General features: G+C 36.8%; 1 protein-coding gene across 8 annotated transcripts in view; it reads right to left on the reverse strand.

Annotated features, from left to right (window-relative positions):
• Positions 1–25,664, reverse strand: part of unc80 (unc80, NALCN channel complex subunit) — a 152,833-nt gene that overhangs the window by 59,499 nt on the left and 67,670 nt on the right. For 2 of the 8 annotated variants that reach the window (XM_067122350.1, XM_067122357.1), the window contains 18 exons: positions 24,689–24,718; positions 18,801–18,927; positions 16,279–16,449; positions 15,468–15,697; positions 14,706–14,944; positions 13,266–13,453; positions 12,667–12,815; positions 11,822–11,999; positions 11,243–11,372; positions 9,806–9,980; positions 9,102–9,211; positions 8,451–8,662; positions 6,924–7,136; positions 6,451–6,586; positions 5,288–5,408; positions 4,961–5,121; positions 2,523–2,614; positions 389–530 (listed from right to left, as the gene is read on the reverse strand). In XM_067122350.1, coding sequence (XP_066978451.1) covers positions 389–530; positions 2,523–2,614; positions 4,961–5,121; positions 5,288–5,408; positions 6,451–6,586; positions 6,924–7,136; positions 8,451–8,662; positions 9,102–9,211; positions 9,806–9,980; positions 11,243–11,372; positions 11,822–11,999; positions 12,667–12,815; positions 13,266–13,453; positions 14,706–14,944; positions 15,468–15,697; positions 16,279–16,449; positions 18,801–18,927; positions 24,689–24,718 — 2,804 coding nt within the window. The remainder of the gene's footprint in view (positions 1–388; positions 531–2,522; positions 2,615–4,960; positions 5,122–5,287; positions 5,409–6,450; positions 6,587–6,923; positions 7,137–8,450; positions 8,663–9,101; positions 9,212–9,805; positions 9,981–11,242; positions 11,373–11,821; positions 12,000–12,666; positions 12,816–13,265; positions 13,454–14,705; positions 14,945–15,467; positions 15,698–16,278; positions 16,450–18,800; positions 18,928–24,688; positions 24,719–25,664) is intronic. The other 6 variants (XM_067122356.1, XM_067122358.1, XM_067122355.1 and 3 more) reach the window with 5 other exon arrangements.

Here is a 25,664-nt window from a genome sequence, read left to right on the forward strand (position 1 = left end):
GCAGACATAAAATAAGCAGATACCCTACAAAATATAATCTTTTGCAAAGATCATAACTAACTAAGGATATTATACACATCCTACTGTCAAGTTTAGGATGGAATGTAGCCTCGACATAAGCCCATTTAATCCATGGCAATACTTCTTAACAGTTTTTTTCACAACCCAAAACCTTCTTCTACCAGTGTAAGGACTGCCTTTCTCATCTAAGTATTGTCCAGCTTAGTTTCATATATACCCAAACTATGGAAATCAACACGACAAATTACAAACAAAACCAGTCGCACTGGTACTTTCAGATACCTAGAAATTACAGAAATAAAAACAAACTTAATTTCAGATATCAAGAATACTGTAACAAATTTATAAGAAAACAGAATTCTCTTACAGTCGGAGTCAGGGTCCTTTGTGCTCCTTCGCAGTTTATACGAACGCCTCTTGAAGGAATTCTGTCCGCTTCCCTTCTTCAAGAAATGACTCCGAGACGCCTGCAGGTTCCTCCGGCGCTCCTCATCGCAGTATTGTCCACTCTGTGTATAAATCTTCAATTATGACTGGAAAACATGAAAATATAACCAATATCTTATACATTTTTATTGTAGGTACAATAAAAGTAAACAACAGTGTAAAGTGACTGTATATGTTTTTTCAGCTCTCCACTACAAAGCCTCGAGTAGCATTTCAATAAAAAAAAATCCATGCTCTAATCACGTGAATCATTTTCGACAATCAGCATCATTGATGGGTAATGTCTGTAAATCCCATTATGAGCTGTGTGTAACTTACATCCAATCTTACAACAGATACTTCTAATCATTGCAAATCTTTACTTATCATAGATTAAACGAAATAGCTACACTCAACGGAAAAAAAATTATAGATTTATGTATAACTTACATATCTCGTTTGTAAAATAATTATTACAGCACTTTTTTATTCAATTATTTATTTAGGAAAGCGCTCGATAAAGTTGATTTACACATTAATTTGATGTCTTAAAGCACAAACTGATTCAGGTAGCAGGAAGTGTCTTCACAAATGTTTAAGATCCTCAGTACTGCAGTTCACATGTGAACGCCATTACAGTGAGTCCTGAGTTGACGTTTTCTTCCGGAGTGGCTAAACAATGGGTTTCCTAGTGCTCTCATCCATGGGATAAGAAAAAGGAGCAGGTGTAATCTCTGAAGAGTATGAGAAGACTGAAAATTTTAGGAAATAGAGAAGTAGGAAGGATGTTTAAAAAATACAGTCGTGTAGAGAGAATGACTATAGATTAATATACTATAGGTTGTTGTGGTTGCCTGATAAGTGTTATGTTGCAACAGTGACAGCATTATCCCCAAAATCAACAAAATTGCTCTTGTACAAAATAAAAGACTTTTCCAAAAATTGTAAGTTCCAAGGTCAATCAGTTTGTAACGCATAAATAGTAGCATGTTTGGCAATGGTTACGCAATTATGGGCCAGATCTTCAAACTTAGCTCACTTGAAATTTGAGGTCTCCTTCAGGGCTCTATAGCTACGAGGCACTTAGTCATAAAGTTTTCACTCAGAAGCAATGAAGAGCATTAGTGTTTTATCTGCAGTACCTTGATATAATAGCCACAAAACCTTGTGGCACAGGGATGGCAAGTCTTTGGGTAAAATATACATTTCTAAAGTATTCAATTCAAAGTTTATTCCTTATATAAATGTGCTGATTAAAGGAAGAGCCACATGAGTACAGTAATCCTATCTGACATCTTGCTACCAAATTTGTACTATGTTGCCAATTTCAGTGGGAAAACTGAAGTTACATATGTCCATTCAAGTGCTGTGATCCAAGCACAAACATACATGACTTTAATACTGACACCAATCTTAGTTCCTTGATGCAAATTTTTGTGGCAAGTTATTAGCAGATGCCACAAAATTTTATGTGGCACTACCTCCAACAACAACAGTTAGAGCAACAAACCTGGGATCTTATCAGTGCCCTTAATTACGTATGTGACAAAATGGCATTCTCACTACACCTCACAAAGTATGTTCACATGAATGATTTTAAGCTTTCCTTTTTTTCCTTATTGAGTTAAGTAATTAAACTTTTTTATAAAATAAAACATACACTATCTACAGGAATTACTGAGTAGAAAATGTAGTACCAGGTAATCACTTATCAAAAAAGAAGGCTCCATGCAAGATGTTAGGCCTTTCTTACTTTCGAAAACATAAAAAGCAAAGAGTAACAGCACTTGACAAACGAAACCATAAACGTGTTTTACATAGACAGAATTTCTATGAAAATTTCATCGCATAAAAAAAGATGAGTCACCAATGGAATGCACGACAAGCAATTGAAAAAAAATATTAAGAAAAAAAAACATGAACACAGGAACATTCATTACAAATTCAGATACAACAGATTCCATGACAAGAACGTAAAGAGATAGTCCGAATACAGTACTTTTTGAGGGGTATATCAGAATCTACGGTTGACAATTGGAGAGAGGGGGTTGGGGTGTCAAAAAAGGTCTGCAAACCTGTACCGTTACAGTGGTGTTGGAACTCCCAAGGCTGATGTTGTCAGGATCGTGCAAAGCGAAGCTTATTTTCCTTTCGCCTGTGAATCCAGCTGCATGAAAGCACGAGAGTATAAACGTCAGTTGAAGTATGAATAAAAACTGGTCAAAAGGAGAAAGAGAGAGGCAAAATTTTGGGGGATCTGAATCTATGAAAAATGGAAGTTAAAGTTTAGTCAGCCTGTACAAGCACTTTAATCAGGAAGAGTAAGAGTTCATGAAACAAGTAAAAAATGTGGCGCAATCGAGTTTCCTGTACAGCGTATAATCAAGGCCACCGAAAATAGATCTATCTTTCAGTGGTTTCGGTAATGCTATATGAGCTGCGGCCCATGAAACTTTAACCATGGTCAAGTGGTGGCCAATACTATATCGTTGCCAGACGCATGAGAACGGCTAACTTTAACCTCAAAATAAAATAAAAACTACTGAGGCCAGAGGGCTGCAGTTTGGATGTTTGATGGTTGCAGAGTGGATGATCAACATATCAATTTGCAGCCCTCCAGCCTCAGTAGTTTTTAAGATCTGAGGGCGGGCAGAAAAAGTGCTGACAGAGAAAGTGCGGACGGGCAGACAAAGCCATCTCAACAGTTTTCTTTTCAGAAAATTAAAAAGTAGCAGGAATGAGACAGCTTGAAGAAGAGGTAGAACATTTGTTACCTTGCCAACACATTGGATTATGAGGCTGGTTTTGACTGTGCAGTAATGATAATGCAGAGATGTAACTACACAACTAGTACTTGAGAGTACCCCAGACCAAAAATTAATATGAATGTATGATAAGACCTGTAATTCTGTGGAGTAAAGTCACTTCAATCACAAACAGGGAAAATAAACAGATTTCAAAGTTGGGGAGGTATGGCCATAAACTAGAAAGGTAAAAAGCAGTTAGTCATAAAAGACGAAGGCACGGAAGTGAGAGGATGAATACCAGCAGGAAGGCCCTAAGGATCATGGGGAAGAGGCATACAAGGATACCTAGACCAGATGGAATTCAGGCAGAGGGTGCAAAGGACATAGGAGAATGAAGGGAGTTTATTTCAGGTCTAACAAAATGAAGGGAAAATCTGAGGTCAAAACGGTGATTGTGATGGTGATGAAGGAAAGCTAAATGAATGGGAACTTAACTGAACCGAGGGAGACATCAGTTGGTATGTGACATAAGTAATAAGCTTGAGAGATTAGGTTTTATGAACCCATGAGAGAAAAAAACTCAATGAGGCTAAGTGGAAAGCTTAGTCAGAACTAGAAAGGGGTAGTAAAAGCTTACAGGAAAATTCAGTAATTAAAAATAACAAGTAAAAGACTGTAGAGGCGAAAATGTTTACTTCAAAACCGCAGGAGCATTTACAACAGGATTTGTGTTGGTTTGACAGAAAATGTATGCTCACCATGAAAGACTAAAGGACCAAGACGCGACCTTAGTAGGAAGTATTGAGTGACAAATTAGAAGTCACACCTTACTCAAGTTAGAGAAAAGTTTTGGGGGGTTGACCAGAAATAAATGAAATCTGAAAACACCTTAGCATACGATTAATATGAATCTTTATTAGTAACTTTCAGAAGGGAAAAGAAAACTAAAAGGTCTTATCTAGCAATAGAAGAGAAGGCTTACGTCAATAGAGAATAGTACATCTCGACTAACAGACCAAAATGTTCACTAAGTACGACTTAGAGTAGTATTTATTTAATGCAAATGAAAAGGAATTAGTGTGAACAAGAGGGGATTTGGTTTCAACTGAAAAAAAGAAACTGAGAACCCATGACATGAATTAATATGACTCACAGTTGACAAGAATATTTGACAAAAAATAAAAATTTAATATGTTAAAGCTACTAATAACTATGAGGAAACTTTAAGACTTAAGAGGACTACATAAATTAGTACAGTAAAGGACAGAGTATTCCAGACCAGGAAACACCAGCGGCCTGCTCCTTGTCAGTTCCATATTTGCCATTACGTTAAAAGAATCTGTTAAAAAGAAATTTCCCTTACAAAGATCTCAAGTATCTGACAAATGAATACCACAACAGATAATTTCCAAAATATCACTTTCATTAAGTTGTACAACTATTTTCCGAGAAGTATGTACATTTGTGGTAAACTTGCCTTCAAAATAATGAACTAATATGACAGTGTTGGTACAATGAGTTGTATTCCTTACGATTGATTAGGTAAGGCTGCTATGGAACAGCTCTTACTTTTCAACCGAAAAACCCTAAACAAATCTGACAGTCGCATTATTTCTTCTGTAAACATTGCCTTTGCCATAATTACTTGTGAGTCCAGAATCAAGTTCTGTCTATCTCACAAGAAATACTTCAGTCCTGCAAAAGACAAAAAATATATATAGATATAAAAAAACTAAAATGGAACAATGGGACCCAGAAACACTTACGTGGATGACCTTCTCCAATACTTTGAAGACTCTGAGCTGACGGGTGCGAATATCCCATGGAAGAGAGTCCCATAGACCAACGCCTCGAGTGGTCTCGCCCAGGACCTAGGCCTCCACAAGGCGGTCCCCAGCCAGAGGGTCTTTCCCCTCGAACGGACAATCTTATGGGAAATATCAAAATAAAGTTGGAATAGCTTACTTTATTGACCTTACCTTGATAGCTCACAATATAAACAATGTAATAAATAATAAATAAGACTTTCGTGTTATATATATCTTTCATTTTAGAAATCTCCATAAACCACCGCTGCTTCCAGCATCACTTACCTCGTCGATTTGGGCAACAGTGTGTAAGTCTCCCTCAAAAATGCGGTGATCTCAAGCAGAAGTTGGACAGCAACTAACTTCAGCGCAAGAGGGCAATCGGCACCACCCGAATTAACGCTAACTGTGGAACAATATTCAGATGTTAGCACTAATAACCACTTTTCTCTTTATATACTTAATTATTATATTTCTTTCTATTCCCTAAGACCGTCTTTTCTTAGATTTTTGTCTAAGACTTATTTTTAATGTGTAAATATTATGAAGTTACCGACGCAACAATCACGGTATTTTGTTTCTCTTCCGTTATGTATCATTTTCACATACACAGAATTCAAAAAAATTATTTCGTCTATTTACCACAGTATATCGAACTTCGTTCAGACATCATTCAAAATGTGAATTAAATTTCATATGCTTGACATGCTTTTAGTATGTTTTAATATTTTTCTCATACTAGAAATCGATGGAGAAAGTAGTCAGAGGTCTTTATCAGACTATGTGTGAAGGAAGCAAGAATGGGAAGAAAAAGAAAGGTTTTTAAACATTTAAGATACCGATCTGTGATAATAGTAGCAGGAAGATCATTCCAAAACTTTAGGCGTATGGAAGGAAGGTCACCATAAACTGAAGATTCACGAGCACGGATTTTTAGTTACATTTTTATGATTGGTATTTGTTTATCATCGAGTGAACAGTCACAAGAACTAAGTTAAAAGGGTTATTCAGTTGCTGAGACAGTTTCCAAAAGCTAGAATTAAATGAGAGAAGAGGAAAAAGCAGACGAAAGAGCAGAGAGATATAGTGAAATATCTAAGAAATATGATTGATTTATGAAAGTTAGGCTATAAAGCCAAGTATTGGGGTACTTTCTAGCATTCAACATTACAGTGAAAAGAGGGAGTTGGAGTGGTTGGACAGCAAACTGGAAGAAAGGAAGCGGGAACAGAGATAAAGGCTAAAAAGTGGGTGCAGGCAAGGTTCAAAAGGACGCTACATCCAACCTTTAGTAATGTGTAGTGCACTGACCGCTCTAAGGCCCCTACAGGGGTAAAATACTAGTGAAAATACATTAAAACTCCTATACATGAATTTTTGTTGATTTGCCCGATTTTTTTAGTTGCTCTAACGACTTACTACACCTTATTGTAAAATGAATCCCTTACCTTCATCAAGAAAGTCTTCCTCTTCGTCGTTAGCCCTAAGACCTTGTCTGTGGTCAGGATCGGCCACTGGCGCCATGACTTCTTCAAGGGTAGGTCCTGACTCCTCCAGAAGCTCTTCGAGACGACTTCCCAATGCCTAAGGGAGGGGACAGAAAATGGAGGATGGTTACCAATGGGGAAAAATGTTCACGTCCTTCTAAAATTAGGCATGCTTTTTTTGGACCTATTTATTATTATGTAATGTAATTCATGGGTTTCAATCTTGAGTGATGTCTGGCCTGACTCTTAAGAAAAGGCAGGTTAAATGATTAAAAACTAATGTCAAGACTTAGATTCATCAGCTGATTTCTATATTGCTTCACAAAACACAATCTACATAATTACTCCGGCGTGGAGCATTAAAAATAACCTATATCAGAGATGAACAAAATAAAATGAAACCAACTAATTACTTCGTTTCTTTGTAAACTAACCTCAGCCCACTGATAAAACATTCGTCCGGCAGCTTTTTGCATGATGTGAATTTTCCTAGCTCCCGATGGTGGCGCCCTTGACAGAGGTCCAGAAGGTCTGTACATGGGTAGCGACATCTTGATCCAGGCTGGCCACGCCCCTCTGTTGCAGCGGTGTACGAAGTACGCCACCTCCATCAGGAAAGCAGCTCTGGAGACGACTGGCGCTCTGGGCTAAGAGGAAAATGTTTTAGTTTTAAGTGTCCCTCCTCCCCCTATCCTCAATTTTGTTTATTTATTTATAAGTTTCACGATTTTTTTAAAATTTATTTATATGGTTTCACAATTTTTTTAAACATTTATTTATATGTTTCACAATTTTTTTAAACATCTATTTATGTGTTTCACGATTTTTTTAAACATTTTATGTTTCACGATTTTTTAAAAATATTTTTTTAAACGTTTATTTATATGTTTCATAATTTTTTACACATTTATTTACATGTTTCATGATTTTTTTAACACATATCTATGTTTCACGATTTTTTTCAAACATTTATTAATTTATCTAGGTTTCACGATTTTTTTAAACATTATTTATTTTCACGATTTTTTAAAACATTATTTATATGTTTCACAATTTTTTAAAACATTTATTTATTTGTATGTTTCACAATTTTTAAAAAAATTTTTCGTTTATATGTTTCACAATTTTTTTAAAGCACTTGACAAATTCCAGTACCCACCAACTCAACTTTAGTTTCCACCAGGCCATTGACAGCCAATCCAATAAATACTACATCAAAGACAGACATTCCCACCAGGTCACAGAAATACACTCCAGTTCCCACCAGGTCAAAGAAATACATTCCAGTTCCCACCAGGCCAAAGAAATACATTCCTGTTCTCACAGGTCAAAGAAATACATTCTAGTTCCTACCACGTCATAAAAATGCTTTCGAATTCCCACAAGGTCCTATAAATAAATTCCAGTACCCAACAGATCAAAGAAATACATTCCAGTTTCCACCAGGTCAATGCAATGCATTCATATCTCAGCCAGATCAAAGACATTCATTCCAGTACCCACCAGGTCTAAGAAATACAGTCAAGTACCCACCAGCTACAAGAAATACATTCCAGTTTCCACCAGGTCGTAGAAATGCATTTCAGTTCCTACAAGATCAAATGAATACACTCAAGTACCCGGCATAACAAAGAAATATATTCCAATTTCCATCAGGTCAAAGAAATATATTCCAGTTCCAAACCAACCAAAGACATACATTTCAGTACCCATTAGCTCAAAAAATTCACTCCGGTACCCGCCAGCAAAAATAAATACATTCCAGTACCCACCAGCTCAAAGAAAGACACTCAAATACACTCTAGTAACCACCAGCAAAAACAAATACATTCCACTATCCACCAGCTCAATGAAATACACTCCAGTACCCACCAGCACAAATAAATACATTCCACTACCCACTAGCTCAAAGAAAACACTCCAGTACCCACCAGCACAAATAAATACATTCCAGTACCCACCAAGTCAAGAACAGCAGCAATGAGCTGGGAATCAGGCACGGCACCTGGTTGGCAAGTCTCCAGCAGGAAGTTAAACCTGAGCATCCCCTTTCTCACAAGTTCGATGGGAACCAGCTTCCTTTCTCTCACTAGGACGACACTTGCTTCGTGAACTCCCCCTTCTTGGTCTAAACTGTTACGCCGGCTTGGATCTTGAAAAGATACAGAAAATTCTGAAATTATGAATAATAATGTTATTGTTAGTATTCATGAAGTACATACATTCTTATGGAACCAGCCAAATGATTATGAACTTGCCTAACAAGCTTCCAAAGAACAGAAGTACAAATGAAAGTTGTGAAGCAGAGTATAAAAGTAGAGTATAGCAATTCTTGTAATCACATTATATTGACAAAAAATTCTTCAATTTATAAAGGCTGAAATTAGCCACAAAAATATAAAAATAAGGTCTCTATATTCTAAAATGGGACTACTGAAAAATGCAGTTTTGTATAAGTAAATTCTAAGCAATCTATAACATAAAACGTCAAACTAAGAAATATGTATATTTTGAGAAAATTATGATGGGCATCATGCATTCTTGGGGCCTCTAAGAACCAAAATCGATTGGAGGGTTTCAAAAATTTTGAGACAGACATATGAAGAACCTACCAGGAGTTTCATCACAGCTCCAGTCTTTTTTTCTGGGTTTACCAAAGCTAATCCTTCCAATGTGGTCCTCCACCACTCTTCTAGCTTGAATAAACTTCTGGCTCATGGGACTGGAAGCAGAGGATGTGAGAAAATTCACCGATGAAGGAGGAAATAAAAGTTAAAAGAGATAGTTAGAAACTGTAATATAAACCACTCAGTGCATACATTTCGTCACTTGTCATCTCACAAATAAATAAACTGCAAATTAAATGGTAACTATAGAACTTATGAATACAAATACAAAACAATTCAATAAAAAAGGTAAAGCCAAATCTCAGACTTCTTCAGCAGTCATTAGGACACTAAAGCCTTTCATACGAATTCTTTATAAAGTAAAGATGAGTTCGTTTTCTTCAGCATACAACCCGACTACTTCAATAGCAACTCAGAGATCCGAATTACAGGTAAATGATAACTAAAACACTTACGAATGCAAATACAAAATAATACAATGAAAAATATAAGGAGATATTCCTACAGACTTCTTCCACAGTTATAAGGACACATGCCTTCCTCACAAATTCTTCCGATGAAACCCACCCATATGGAACAAACCCACAAGGGCCATTGATTTGAAATTCAATCTGCCAAAGAATATGGTGTTCATAAAAATAAGCCTCGTTTTCTTAAGCATACAACAAGACCACTTCAATAGTACTTACCCAGCTCCCGGTTTGGTGACGAGCCTCGGACGGGCAAAGCCGTGAACTAACCCGTGGGAGATACTGTGGGATGCAGTGTGAGACAGGCGGCGGGCTACGGCGGGGGGCAGCTCCACGGGGTCCCCAGGGCCTATAAAGCTGTCGCCGTCGTTGCTACGACCTCGAAGCCAGCTCACTTTTCACGGAAAATGATGAAAGAACCGGTGAATTTGTTATTTCTTTGATGAATGTGAATAAGATGAATAAGGAGTAATGGTTGTTCAATACAGCACTGACCATAAGAGCTACGGCCACGAAGCCAGTTCATAGACACCAAAAAAAAATAGATCGCATAGAACTTTAATAGTATTTGTGGTGTGACTTTGAAGTTATGATACCATAACTTCAGTCACACATGGTATCATCAATGTATTGTTCAATTAATTATACACACTCAAACACACACACACACATATATATATACATATATATATATAATGTGTGTGTGTATATATGTGTGTATATATATATATATATATATATATATATATATATATATATATATATATATATATATATATATATATATATATATATATATATATATATATATATATATATATATATATATGTGTGTGTGTGTGTGTGTGTATACAGTATGATTTAAACTTCATTGACATTATGCTACACTTCAAGGCAACAGCTTGGAATACGCAACATTTACAGTTTGTTGCAAGAGGCACTTTAAAAAGTAATAAAAAATCCGTGCAACTCAACCATTTCACTACTAGGAAAGCAACTGCTACACTTAGTATCTATCTATAACTTCGCCCAGAAAACTGAAGTTGAACTTTAATTGCCGTGAGAGTCATGTGACGTGGCAAATATTTTCCACACCACCAGTGAACTATATCAACCGGATCATTTTTTTTTTTTGTCAGTTAGTCTAATCAGTACATGAATTTGATTCTGCTGCCATAAATCACCAAGGGGTGTCTTTTTATGTCCGCCAAATGAATTAACATTTTTACGTCAGAATATCAGAGGTTTTCTGTCATTCAGTCTTTCATCCTGCTGGTCAGGTAAGTCAGCCATTTTGAGGCACTGTAATTAGTAAGGGGATATGATTCTTTTTATGATCTGACACCACGTAAATTCTCCTTCCTGTTAGTCACCTAATAAATAAGTTTAGTCTCCCTTACCAGCAAGTGAATCTATACAGGTCCGTCTGATTAATAATCTAACAAACAAGTAACACAGCCAGTCTGTCAATTAGTTTAATTCGCATGTGTATGCCAAATACCATTAGTCTACTCTGCAAATTGACTTTTCTTCCTAGCTAATAGTTGAGCTGTCAATTTATTTCATTTTAATCAGCCAGTAAATTCAAAGTCTCTTGGCAAATCCAATCTGCAAATGACTCAGTCAAGTCCACTGACTCAACAAAGTTGGACTCACCTAACTTTGAAACCTTCCTAGATTTTGGGTGGGCATTGGGGGCTAAATGGTCCTGCTCCTGTCGGGGTCCCAATATCTGATGGTGGCGCCGACGAAGTGTTGATGCTGGACTCTGACCTCCGGGAGATTCCTTTTCAGAGAATAAAGTAAAACGTTAGGTCTTAGCCTTTTAGTGATCCGCATTATTCATTACAGAAAGGTTAGTTGACTTAACCTACATATCTTAAAAAAAGATCGAATTCCACCATAAAAAAAAGGCTGAGGCCATCAAAAGAAATAAAGGTTAATATTAGATTAAGAAAAATGTAACATTTACTTTTTTCTATAATCATTATAACTTCGCGTATAACTAACTACAATACCTTACTGTATTAGGGAATCTATTTGATATTAGTCATAACAAAGAGAAGCAAATAAAAACTTAATTGTAACAAATACACGAATAAAAAGGACAGGTAAAACTAAAATCCCTATGTAAGAACATTCAACCGTTCTATAACGATGAACAACCAACGATTGAATCCAGTCAAACTACAAACTGGTGCCAGGCACAACGAAAGGAATGAAAGTATTGTAGACCTCTTGTTGATCGTCATAAACACTGCTGACAGAAGGGGCTTTCCTCATTACTGAAGTGATAGATGTCGAAGTGCCCTTCTTCTTGAACCGTCCCTTTCTCCCTCGGCCCCCATCGCTGACCTCGTCGACTAAGGTCATCGGAGAGTCACGGTAAGGTTCTTCTTCCACTGTCACCCTCCTGAGAGTGAAGGATTAATTGAGTTGCTCACTTTTTAAAATGAATGGAATGGCGCCTTTCTCAAGAAACTAGATCACTGGAGCTTCTTCTCATCAGAGGTGAAGAAACAACAGATCATGTCATAAAGTGATTTGGTTTTTTTTATGAAATTCAGAGCTAATGACTGTGAGATGAGGGAGTTTGAGCCATTGGACGGTAGGATCAACCGATCCAGAAAACAAAGGAGATGAAGTATTTGGATCTAAAGGTGTTACTGGGAGAAAACACCACAGCTGCACTAAGAAGCAATAAGGGTTGATGTCCTATGGTAGATCGACCCCATTCCTAGAGCAGGCTTAAAACCAATATATGACCGTACCCATGTAAGTACAAAAATCCTTAACACATAAGGTATTCTCAGAAAAAATGGTAAAACACTTACAATTTCATTCCTACCTGGATTACACCAACTATCAATAGCATAAATTTGAAAATAAAAACTCCTAGGCCATTCCCTTAAGAAGCAATTATTACACTTCAACACGTTCTGATAAATCTACAATTTAAAGACTAAACATTAAATCAATTCATTTCCTACTGTATAATTACGCCTAAATTTACTTCAATTTAAAGCACAAGTATGTTAGTTAAGAAAAGCCTTCAGGTTATTTCAAGTGTCATTTCATACCTCACAACGCGAGTTGTCTGAATCTTCTGAGGCTGTTTGTGAGGTCTGTCAGCTGAGTCGATCAGTCCCGAGAGAGCCACCCTACGGAACACTCCTCCATGGCCCTCCCTAATGTACCCCAATAGCTGCCTGACGTCACAATACAATGCCTGTGTAATAAAAAGGATTATGATTAATTAAATAGATAATTAAAGGATTTTTATTTCCTTAATTTTGGTGTCTCTCGTCAGTGATGATAAATGCCACATAAATTTCTGTTTGCGTACCTTTCCTTAGAAATTCTCTACTGCTCACAAAAAAATAAATCTAGGTTTCAGTGTAATTTACCAATGTGTTAACTGAAACCCAGTTTCAAAAAATAATTTTATCAAGTGTAGTGTCAGGAAATGCTAGTCTTAATAAAATGCGCTCTGCTCTAGACATAGTTCATAAAAAGATATGAAAGTAAAGCTAAAAAGTAAAACAGAATGGGCGTACGACTAAATGAAAGATGTTCGAAAAAAAAAACAAAGTAAGAAAATGTAATCTATTTCCTAACTGAAACATCAATTGGACTATCAACGAGATCAGAAACCACTGACCATCTCCGTAACACTCACCATATTTTCTGGGTTCTTCAACTCCTTGCTCGAGGACACGAAGCGCGACACGAGCGCCTTGAAAACTGACGCCACGAGTTGGCCCTCGATGCCCCTGGAACCCGCGCCTCCGAGGGAGGCCCCGAAGTTCGTGGCATAACCTCCTTGTTGATTGTCGACGGCCTTGCCCGTCCCCGGCCTCTTGTTACCTGCAGGCAACGCTGAAAAGGGTTATTTCAGGCATGAGGGAGAGAAAGGGTTCTACTGGGGCGAAGAAGGAGAAGGGCAGGATGATCAACTGCACAGGAGGAATGAGCATTCGGATACTGCAAAGGCCTTGATGGCGTACAGCTCCTCTTTTCTGCTGAATCTTTACTATTTATAAGGTACACAAATATTTGATTTTAAAGTTTAACGTATTTACTTATTATTTACGTCATTCTAGCATGAAATTACTTGAACATTTGACATAAGGTTCATGAGTTAAGTATACTCTTAATAAAAGAATGCAGTATTAATGAAATTTATATTTATGAATGCTCCATTAGAAACTGTTTATTTATTTGGTGCTCATGCTGTTTTGGAAATCCATAAGGTTTATGGTGACAAACTTGCGATAGGGTTCCTCATATTTCCGAACTTGTTAATAGGGAGGGATTTTAAGGTCCGTACTATAAAGCCTGATGCTCCATTAAAATCCAACAGAACAACTTGTCAAATGACCTACCTGGGCACAGACCTTTAATAATAAAAGTTAAAAGTAGATGTAATGGAGACGTGATCTCTACCAGTTTGAATTATAGTGACACACTCATACGCACGAGATTCCCCATATCATTTTTACTATTACTAGCTTAAAGATAAAGGTCAAAATTCATTTTATTTGCTAATCGAAGAAGAAGGTAAAAGAAATAGTATTTTTTAATATGCCATATTAAAACAGATGATGAAAAAATCCTGTACTAGTACTTGGAAAGTAAGCTAGTTTAGTTATAAAAACCTTGTACGTACGTGTAATGTCTTATGTTACAAAATCATTGTACATATACTGTACTCATGTCAAACCAAGTTACAAAATAAAAAAAAATTCTGTACTTTGAAGTTGTCACAGTAGGTGACAAGATGAAAAAAATTTGCCTGTAATTTATTTATTCAATTAAGGCACAAGCGAAAAAGGAGGTTTATTCTTGAAGTGTCAGATTGAAGTACGAGATTGTAAACATCTTGAACTCATGTGATTCGAGAAAAAATTACTGTACTTGTATTGTGTCTCATTATGCTAAACTATATAAAAAAAACATGCATTCCTGTCATAGGATGCTATAAGACAAAACTACTCTACTGTAATCGCATTATCAGATTACATTACAAGATAAAAATATCATATGCTTGCAATGTCAGTTTAAATTACATGAATGAAAATCCTGTACTACTGAGCTACGAAAGCACCTGAAAACTTACTCATAGGTGATAAAAGGGACGCAGGATCAACACAGAATCCTAGGAAAGCGTGAAAGAACTCCAGGATATCCTGTAAGGATTTGGTCTTGACGAAGCTCCTCAAAAACCTCCTGAACTCACTCTGGTCGAAGCGACACAGCCTGCCCAAGAGAGCCTGGGCTGTGTACCTCAGGAAGTCTGCCGGAGGACCTCGGGCGCCTTCGTTACACCCGTGAGGGCATCCCAGATGACGGAAGATCCTGCGAAACAGATGGCATGCTTTTAACTTACAGGATTTTTCAAGAATATGGCTTTGCACTACATGTTTTTACATTCAATATCCAGCTACAGTTTTTCTAGACATCTTGTAAAAAATTTTTATTTTGGTCTTCAACAAAATAAAGATTTTGTCAGTGATCCCTTTGTTTAATAGTTGACTATGCATTTTGATTTCAAACACTTTTAAATATTTATCTCTTAGAAATGCTGAAGAGTTCATGAATTTAAAGATTAACTTATAAACACATGAAGTTATGCTACATGAACTTGAAATCCATCACTGTTCAAGCATTAATGTGCCTTTTATAAACTAATGTTGGTGCTTTCAAGCAAGATCCAAATATAAATATGGTATTTATAAGGCCACCACATAGCAAAATCAAATGAATGTAACTAGCTGATGATTCATTAGATAAGAATAACAGTACAGATACCCTAGTCAAGAAAGCAAATCAAATTAAATGCCAATCATAATCAGTAACATTTAATTACACCCCTAATTACCTGAAGACAGTATCCATAAAGATGGCGTGTGGACCGAAGTCTTTCTGCTTCTCAGAAGGCTTTCCATCCTCATCCGCATGGTCGTTTCCCTTGTCTTTATCTAACTTCTCCCACTTCTTAGTTGGTTTCAGGAGGCCTAGGTCCAGCAGGAAGTCAAGCAGATGCAAAAGAATCTCACACACGCGAAGAGAACACACGTGGCTGTCACGCTGACTCACGGATTGTGCTGCCTGTTGCAAAGTTTACAAAAAGACTATTTTTCACAGAATTGCATCTCCAACAAGAAACGATTATGCTGGATACAGATTGTTCCACGTTCAGAGTTTCTACAAATTCTACTCACGTATTTCGCTGCCTGTTGCAAAGTTTTGGAACACATTAATATTCTCAGAATTGCATTTTTCAAAAAATAAATTATCCTGGCTATGGACTGTTCTACCTGCAGACTTTACACGAATTTTATTCAAAGGTAAAATTAACCTAAATTGAAACAGACTGTGCTTCCAGCAAAGTTTTCACTGATTTTGTTGGGATTTCAATCCAAATTACAAAAAATGTAAACCTCACAAAATTCCATTTTTAACTGATACTACTTTGGTTAATTATTTCTCCCTGAAGATTCAACATATTCAATGCATCACAAATCTGAAACTGACCACCACCACCTGCAAAATGTATACAAACTTACTTTGCTAGCTAATTCTAACCTTCTTGCCACATTCTCGCAATAGACCATGTCTTCCCTTAGCTTGAAAACATTGAAAATAATATTGCTTTCAATAAATCTTGAAAGCTGTTGCACCCTACTCACTCTCAGCAGAACATGTAGATTGATATGACCATCTCTCGTTATGTAATGAGTGGACCCAGGAGCTTCAGCTTCCTCCTCATGTGAATACTGAATGTTGGAGTCAGTCTGGGACCGGGACAGTGGAGGACGCTGGTAAATGATCTCGGCGTCTGTGCTTCCATTTTGCGAACCCTAGAAATAAATAGCAACGTAGATCATTAACTGGATAGCAAACGCGTGATTAATGATGGCTATTATATTTCCTATTCTGATAGGATGGTATGGACAGAGTTTGACTTGCGTTTTTACAGTATATGTATGCTGCTTATCGATATTCCTTCATCTAAAAGATAATTATTTTTATTTTCAGGCCTAGCAAAGATCTCAATTAGCAGAAACGCTTTTTACAAGATCTGGATAAACCAAATGAGGAAAAGTTTAAGATCTTCAGCGGAACTTGTCTCTAGACTCTTTCTATAGGCGCTTTTACATAAACATAAATTTACCAGGAGCGCTTTGCAGAGGCCAGCGATTACACAGGGAGATGCGTATGCCTCCCCAGATGGCATAGGAGGCAAAATATCAGCGTAAATCTTTCGAATAGTTTATCTGCTCTGTAGAGTCAAAGTTACTCTCATGTTCATTAAGTAAGTCGTCAAGCTTATGATCATGGTTCCCATGCTACGGCGAAAGATACATACCAGCCCAAGCATTTGCTTCTGTGCTGTTACTGAAAAGGCTTGGCCCACCAGATGCAGAAGCTGTCTTTAAATCACATTTTGATCACATGTTGCTAGTATGGTTCGTGAGAGAGTACTCAGTAATCCAGTATTTGCATCTGTCATTTTATGACTCAGATCTGAAACTCTATTTCTATCAGATCTGAAACTCTATTTCTATTTTCAGTAGCCCGTATAACCTTCCATCTACTTATTCGTAAGCCTATCGCTTCCACTGGGATTGAAACCCAAGTGCTACAATCACTCTTTTTTCTTCTTCTTCTTCGGGGATGGCCTAAACATGACCACTATGAAGCCTGCCCCGAGGGCCTCTTGAACGGATAATACCAGCGTGTCAAAATCACACGTCTGTTTCTGAGGTTCTCTGAAAGAGGAGTCACTCAAGAATGACCTTCGCAGGTATTCTGAAGAACGACACAGCTTCTCAGTCTCACTGTCACATGCCAGCTACAGAAACTAGCAAACAATGCACAGCTATATCCATGCTTAGAATATCGCTATTCAACAGTTTTCTATGCAAAAAACATGATTACTAAGACTGAAACAACGGGGATCTTTTGGTACAGAAAATTATGTTAAACTCCAAAAATGAAAATTTTTATCAAAAATGCTGTCCACAACATGGTTCTAATTGCATCACTAAGCTCTGATCGCCGTATGGCTCATCATTTTATAAGATCAATTTAGAACTTAAAAAATACAAAATTGCCAAAACTGCACACCTCTTCATATCAAAGTTTGGAGTAAAACCCAAAACATAAAAAAACAGAGTTTGATGAAAGCAAAGTACTGAATGTTGAAACATTTAATTATCACCAGTTGGAAAAAAATAAATACCAGATATTTTTTCTGACGAATGTACTGTACACGAACTCAAGCAAACAATGGTCAATTATACAAGATAACGAATGATAGTAGTGGATTTAAAAATAAAAAAAAATAAAAAACTCAAGGAGATATCAAGTTCCAACTCGAGTAAAAAGGACAAACGACAAACGATTCAACACAGGAGGATGATGATAATATATTAAGTCTTAACTACTGTACAACACGAGAACACGCAGAGATTGAGATTTCCACTCAAGCAAAAAAGGGGCAAATGACGATAGATCTGGATCTACCTAACCTCAAGAAGAAACGGAGGTACCGAGGTCAAACCTTTAACCTTAAATGAAATAAAAACTACTGAATCTAGAGGGCTGCAATTTGGTATGTCTGACGATTGGAGGGTGGATGATCAACACACCAATTTGCAGCCCTCTAGCCTCTGCGGTTTTTAAGATCTGAAGGCGGACAAAAAAGTGTGGACAGAAAAAAATGCGGACAGAATAAAGTGCGGACGGACAGACAAAGCCGGCACAATAGTTTTCTTTTACAGAAAACTAAAACTATGAATTCTTACAAGATATGAAGATGGAAAATGGTGTCAGACTGGACTCCTTGTAAATAATTAACAATACGCTCTTAAATTAGAATTCTGGCAGGTTTAAACATTTCAAGACCATACTGAACTTGAATTCTAAAAATGCAACAAAACTACTCACTGAATTTCTATTGAAAACTGACACCAAAATATCTATTCAAAATCCTTGCATATTCACACAACACAAGACAACACTAAGTTAGAATTCTAGTGAGGCAGAACAGTGCAAGAAAATCCCAGATGCACTAACAAGTTAATAACATTCAATGAGAATAGAGGTTATATAAATTTCAACTATTAATAAACGGGAAACGGCACGATAATGCTAGACTAGAACTCTAATACAATGCCACAGCAATACAGAATCCATATTGTAATACCATAAATACCTGGTCCCGCCATCCTTGCTCACTGGGCGAGGGGGTATGCTGGGTGACGGTAATGATCGGGTGAGTCGTCCCTGGTATCTGTGGGTAGTGGCGATCAGGGCGTCCCTCGCCTACGTACCTGAAGGTGGGTGAAAACACTGTCACCTGTCATTTCCGATTAACATCAAGGATTAGATCTGATCACTCTTAAAACTAGTGGTCGTTAAAAATGGTGGTCCTAAAACCATTTGATTTAACCACCCTTAAAAATTGTGGTCCTTAAAGCACCTGGTTTATCCGCCCTTAAAAATCGTGGTCCTAAAACCATCTGATTTATCCACCCTTAAAAATTGTGGTCCCAAACCCGTTTGATTTATCCATCTTTAAAAAATCGTGGTCCTTAAACCATCTGATTCATCCACCCTTAGAAACCTTGTCCCTTAAACCATCTGATTTACCAGCTCTTAAAAATTGTGGTCCTTGAAACATTTGATCTAACCACCCTTAAAAATGGTAATCCTAAAACCATTTGATGTATCCACCCTTAAAAATCGTGGTCCTTGAAGCATTTGATTCATCAGCCCTTAAAAACTGTGGTCCTTCAACCATTTTATTTATCCATCCATGAAAATAGTGGTCCTAAACCATTTGATTTATCCACCCTTAAAAAATCGTGGCCCTTAAACCATTTGATTTATCTGCCCTTAAAAATCGTGGTCCCTAAACCATCAGATTTATTCACCTTTAAAAATTGTTGCCATTAAAACCATTTCATTTATTCACCTTTAGAAATCATGGCGCTTAAACTATTTCATCTGTCGACCCTTAAAAATAGCGATCCTTAAATTGCATTACTCATTTAGGAACAATTATGCAGATGAAGACGCCCTTTTCATTACAACCATTCAACTATTCGAATAGCATTAAAGATCAACTGGTATTTCTAAAGACATCGCAACTGGCGTTCAACATCATCTCCATCAAACATCAGAATTCCTTCCAACCAGCTTCGATAACGCCCAACACAAAGCATCATCAGGCGTTTCAGGACATCTATCTTGAAATCTCTACCTTACGAAAACAACCTTACCCTTGAATGATGTCACTCTTTCTGGGACAATCAAGTGCTAGAACTCCTTTTCCATGAATTCTTCCTATCTAGTGTCCTCGCAGATTTCCTCACAGATTCAGGTGTCATCAGGCATTGAAATATCCTCACAGAACATTACTGTCTTTCAATACTTTTACCCCTATAGGAGCCATCAAACATTAGGATGCTCATATGTTGTAAAAGTCCTGGTCATGAAACGTTCTCTCTCATATTAAAGATATACAGCTTTGAAATCAGAAAACATCATTAAATGACTCCTCCCATAAAAACACTCTCGCAAACAACAACTATCAAGTGTTTCTGAGCCACCAAACATCAAAACATTCCTCACATGAACCTGCCTTTCCACTAAACATCGTCATCCATTTGAAGATCCAGAAAACATTAAAATAACTCTCCAGTGATAATAATTAAAACAATGCAATGATTCAGGGTATGCTTTTATATATGATTTTATATGAAAAACATTTTAATTCCTCGCATATATAGCATTGTAGTACTATTTTACATCAAGGTCTATGTGGAAGAGTTGGTGATGTATTCTTTACTGACTGAAGCTCCAAAACCTAAAATGCTGTTCTGGTTAATAATGAGGAACGTCCGTAGAATTGAAAGGTACCGTGTTTTATTACCAGGCATATATTACAAGATGTTTGGCTTTTATTTCTTAAAAGTTACATGAAAAGTATAAAATTACTTCCTGGAGAAATGTAGTCCACTGCTACTGCTGCTTTGCCACATCAGGTGTGTCTTATATTCATGCATTCGTGACAAAATGAAACGGAAATTTCAAGCGTTAAAACACTGACTGTAGTTTAAGTTCTGCTGAGTCACTCAGAAAGCATCTGCAGCTGAAAGTGTTAAGATTTAAAGGAGATCAAATTCCTGGGTTATATCTTGACTTCCTTAAGTCACAACTTCCATTCATTTTCTCCTACAGCTGGGTATAATCATTCGCGAATATGACATCTAGAGAGAATATGTGGTATACCAATCACATCACCAAAGTTGAAGAAAATCAGCCAGCCAGTTAATGGCAAGTTAGTGCATTTTGGCTCGTTCTTAGTAATTATTATATAAACCATGCGATAAAACCACAAATGACTTATAATATTCCTCAACATAATACCACGCTGTCGTCCGGATGGAATGCCTTGGTAGATTTCCATGTAAAATAAAGAGATCATACACATTACAAACAGCATACATATTGTGATTATTGAGGCCATTAATCAAACCTTCGGTCCTTCTTATAAAAAACATACATCATGCAAAAAGGTGGAAGGTGCAGGTGGAACAAGAAACGAAACGAATGACTTCATGCAACTTTATGACGACGCTTATATATATATATATATATATATATATATATATATATATATATATATATATATATATATATATATATATATATATATATATATATATATATATATATACTGTATGTATAATGTATTTTATATTTACACCCAATGATGACTCCGAGAGGGTATTGCTCCAAGATTAATAGCAGATGTAATGAACATGAAAATCAAATACATTTTGCAAACGTACATATCTGTGCCCAACAGTCATGCAAGTCCATGTACATACATTTACTGCTGTGTCCATGAACATACTTATACGAATCAATACAAGAAGAGGATTTATGTAATATAGCACTTTTTCTTTTGGGAGCATGAGTGAAGGGCTTTGCTTCCTCCAATATCATGGATGGCATATAAGCAATCACTGTCGTTTTTAATTTATTTTGTATGTTCTGCGAAATACATCCGTGTCAGCTAGACAGTAACATATAACCTAGTAGGTCTGGTTTCTCTAAGTTATTGAGATAAACGCCGGTTTTGCTATCAGCAAAGGATCAACGTGGCTCCTATAGTAGATGAGGAATCCCAAAGGCCATTTTTTTATAAACATCAGCACAATTCTTTAAAAAAAAAAAAAAAGGATCCCTAAATTTGATATTACTAAAAATGGCACTGAACGATAGTTACCGTATGATCAACGCACAACAGTGTTGATTGTCAAGCAATTCTCTAATGAACAGATGCATTTACAGTATACAAATATAACATTAGTCAGCTGTTCTTTCCCATTCCTTAGTGATTACGTTTTTAATAACCAAGGACTGCTTCCGGATGAGCTGACAGAAAGAAGACTCTCAGGCTTGTGGTTCTGAAAGGGCACGGGGCATGACCCCCTCATTCACTGTTTTGGAAGCCGTCCCTTTATTCTTGTCAGTGGTGCTGAATAACATTCCAGGATATAAGGTGACGCATTCATCATATTTGTTTTAAGAACTCTGTCGATCAGATTTCATACCCTTCGTTGGTTAGAATTTGACAAGTGTGGTCCATTTCCACACTCATTACATTCCAAGCAATACTCGTGGGGATTCAGTCAACATAGGCTGATACAACCGAGCATCCTGGCATCCATAGTTTTACTACATTTCCCCGCAATTACACGCTTTCTATATACAAAAGTGTGAAACTGGGTATCATAAACGATGACCGTTACACCAAGGGAAGGGAAGGATTTGTCCATTCTCGTCCTGAGTGAAATTAATGATAGATTTGTACTAGAATTCAAACACAAAATCCTTCAATTACACTGCTTTCTTACATTTATGTATCCAGCACAGGTAACAGGTTTGGTGCGTCTACAAAATACTCATGTCTCAATAAGTCCTCCAAGCGCATTACCAAGCTAAACACTCAATGGAAAACCTGTTGCTATCTCATCCATCTGCCGTGCATCGAATTCGTTTATCTTCCCACAAACTAGCTAAGAATTTCAGCTAGAAAGGCGTTTCTGGACAGACTCTTTGCGTACACTAAAGCAATGTTACTTTGACCAGAACGCTCTTCCGAAGTTCATTGGTCTAAATATCTGACTTTATGGCATTTGGAGGAGCTCGGATGCAGAAGACTTGTTCGTGTAAGTTATTTCAGTCACAGTTTATAATTTTCACCTGTAAAGGTATCTTAGCATCCTTTAATTTAATCAGTAACAGAAAACCAGAAAATATGACAAAACTTGATTACAAATTTTATAATGATACCTTTCAAGCTAGAATAAAAACTTGATTCCACATCATTCTCCTGAAAAATGAATCTGGGTAGATTTTTCCAGTCTTTCGACAGAACGAAAAACAATCTGGACACTGGAAAACCATGGCTCCATTTCAATGCATAAGGGAAGTCCAAATGTTCATTACACTCTAAAATGTACAAAACAATTTCCAATTCATTTTGAAAGCCAGGTTGGAATATGCCGGTCCCAAGAAGAGTCCTTATTGTACCACCACAATGAAACACCAATTTCCCAGTTGGAAAATACTCAAGTTCAACTTCAGCGACATGCAAGCTGTCAAAATCAGCTGATTCAAGCGGCCGAGTCTCACAGGTCGCACCTTCACTGGGAAGCACCATGTCCATTTACAGTTGAAAATTACCTGATTATATTTCCAAAGAGTTTTGGAAAATCTCGTTTCATGGCAAGCTGTTTAGCCATAAAATTCCCCACATGGAAATGTTAAAAGATTCCACTTAAGTTTTAATAAACTTAACCAAAACTACAATTGATTTAATGTCAAAGGTGCTTACAAAATCATGCAGACACAACACCAACATACGCCCTCTAGCTTCGTCTCAACCGATAAGCGCACGAACAGCAGCGCAAAGCATCAATTTGCTTCCTTGCAAAGCAATTAGCAGAAATCGGAAAAAAAGCGTCTGTCGTCATGCCATTAATTAAAATCAAGCATTGTATTTCAAGATGCATTCGTTATTGAAAGCATGCAAGCAAGCACTCTTAAGAAAACAGAAAGTCGTGAAAATCATTTCTAAACAAGATTTATAGGATAGCTTGAGTAAGCGGCGCGGACTTGAAAAAGGAAAGAAAACAGAAATAGAAAAGAGAAAAAGATCATCTAGGAAATTCAGGGCTCTTTTTAATATCTTAACTGGAATGTTCAGTGTTTTTTTATTCATCATCAGTCAGTATGATACAAAAAAAAAAATTTCACGCACTAGTATGCAAAAGTCTCCGTAAGGGAACTAAAAAATTAATAAAATAAAATCAATAAAATCTTTTCTATTCAGCACCTTTAAAAAAAATCTAAAAACTTGCGCTAAAAGCCAATAACACTTCGGTAAAATAACGACAGTAAAAAAATTTCTTTCTCAAGGGCACTGCTAAAACAAAATTAAAATAATATCTATGGAAAGAAGCTTCGGACTAGAACTAGAAGCTATTCCCTCTTGGTCACTCTAAAAATATTTTGCGAAAAAAAAAGAAAAAAATTACTAGTTCAGAAAGACATACTTTTTTGAATTCGAGCTCAATTTCAATAGCTTCGTTTTAGTGCCCAGAACTGAAGGGTGCTCGGTTTCTTTACAGTCAGTCTTATTCTGAGTTTAAGATTAAAAATAACTATGAGGAAATATGTCAAACATGTCTTTAGTCTCGCATGTTAATGAATCCACATTATTTGTGTTACGAAATTCACTACTGACATAATGATATGCGAGTCTAAAGACGTATAGTACCCCGAACACCTTTAAAAAGTGAATGCTAATATCGACAGGCATGACACCTGTCGGGACCAAATAACAAGATAGTCACCGCTGTACAAACTAAAGAAAACGAGACTGTATAGAAAACGAGAGACCCTGGAAGGGGTGACTGCTGGGCGTTCGCTACTCAAATCTTCGCTCGAATTGCGACTGATTCTTTTTGTTTATTTCGAGGGAGATGCATAGAATGAGAGGCTGTCGGCACTTACCCTAAGCTAGGCAGCTCGTCAGTTAGGCTGCTGTAAGGTCGCCAAGGGGGAGAGAACAAGAAGACGGAAGTGAGAGAAGGAATGATAAAAAAGGGACACATAAAGAAGTCGGGAGAAATCACAGACTCACATCGAAGAGAGGAAGAGAGAATAAAAGGGGGAGACACAATGATACAGAAATATCCATTGCCAGAACACTGAAACGGTCCGATATTTCAACACATACAGTTAGAACACAATCAAGCCTGTTTGTATAAAACATAGAGGGAATAAAAAAAGAACGCCTTCGAAGGCAATATGATTTTTTTAAACACAAACAGTATAAAAAAATAAACAGATGACTCGAATGCTTGAGATAAAAAAGAGCAATTTAACACTTAAACTCACTGTACAACTTTACACTTAAATGGCACTTTACACTTCGACACTGAAATCTCAACTTGCATTTCAATTAACCCTATCATTTTGTATCTTAATGTGAACTATAGAATTCTCTTCCTTAATAGCAGCTAATCTAGCAAGGAGTAATATCAGGGTATGAGCATATAAGCTTTTTTCTCAGAGACACTGCAATGGCAGTCCTAAGCTTGATATGAATATTATAGTTTATGTAATCCTATATATTGTTGAGACATACAATGTTAAAGGACACTATCATGAAAAACTACAATAATGTGTTACCTTTCCTTAATAAGAAGGACAATAAGATTCGTAACCTTATATTCTCTGAGCCCACAAGCTGAACAAAACAAAGAAAAATGGTACTCAATTCTGAACGGGACGAAGTGACTACAGTGAGTTAATGACCTTTAACATTACATGGGGAAAGAGAGATACTGAAAAAGCTGATGACTTTCTAGCTACCTCATTAACAATTCGACTGCTAATATCATACCCCTGTCTAGTTTACTTCTACTAAAAAGAATTCCGGAAAAGTCCCTAAAACTAAACTATCTTTTAGTTTAATATTATTTCT

This window comes from Macrobrachium rosenbergii, chromosome 20 (assembly GCF_040412425.1).
Source record: "Macrobrachium rosenbergii isolate ZJJX-2024 chromosome 20, ASM4041242v1, whole genome shotgun sequence".
Lineage (NCBI taxonomy): Eukaryota > Metazoa > Arthropoda > Malacostraca > Decapoda > Palaemonidae > Macrobrachium > Macrobrachium rosenbergii.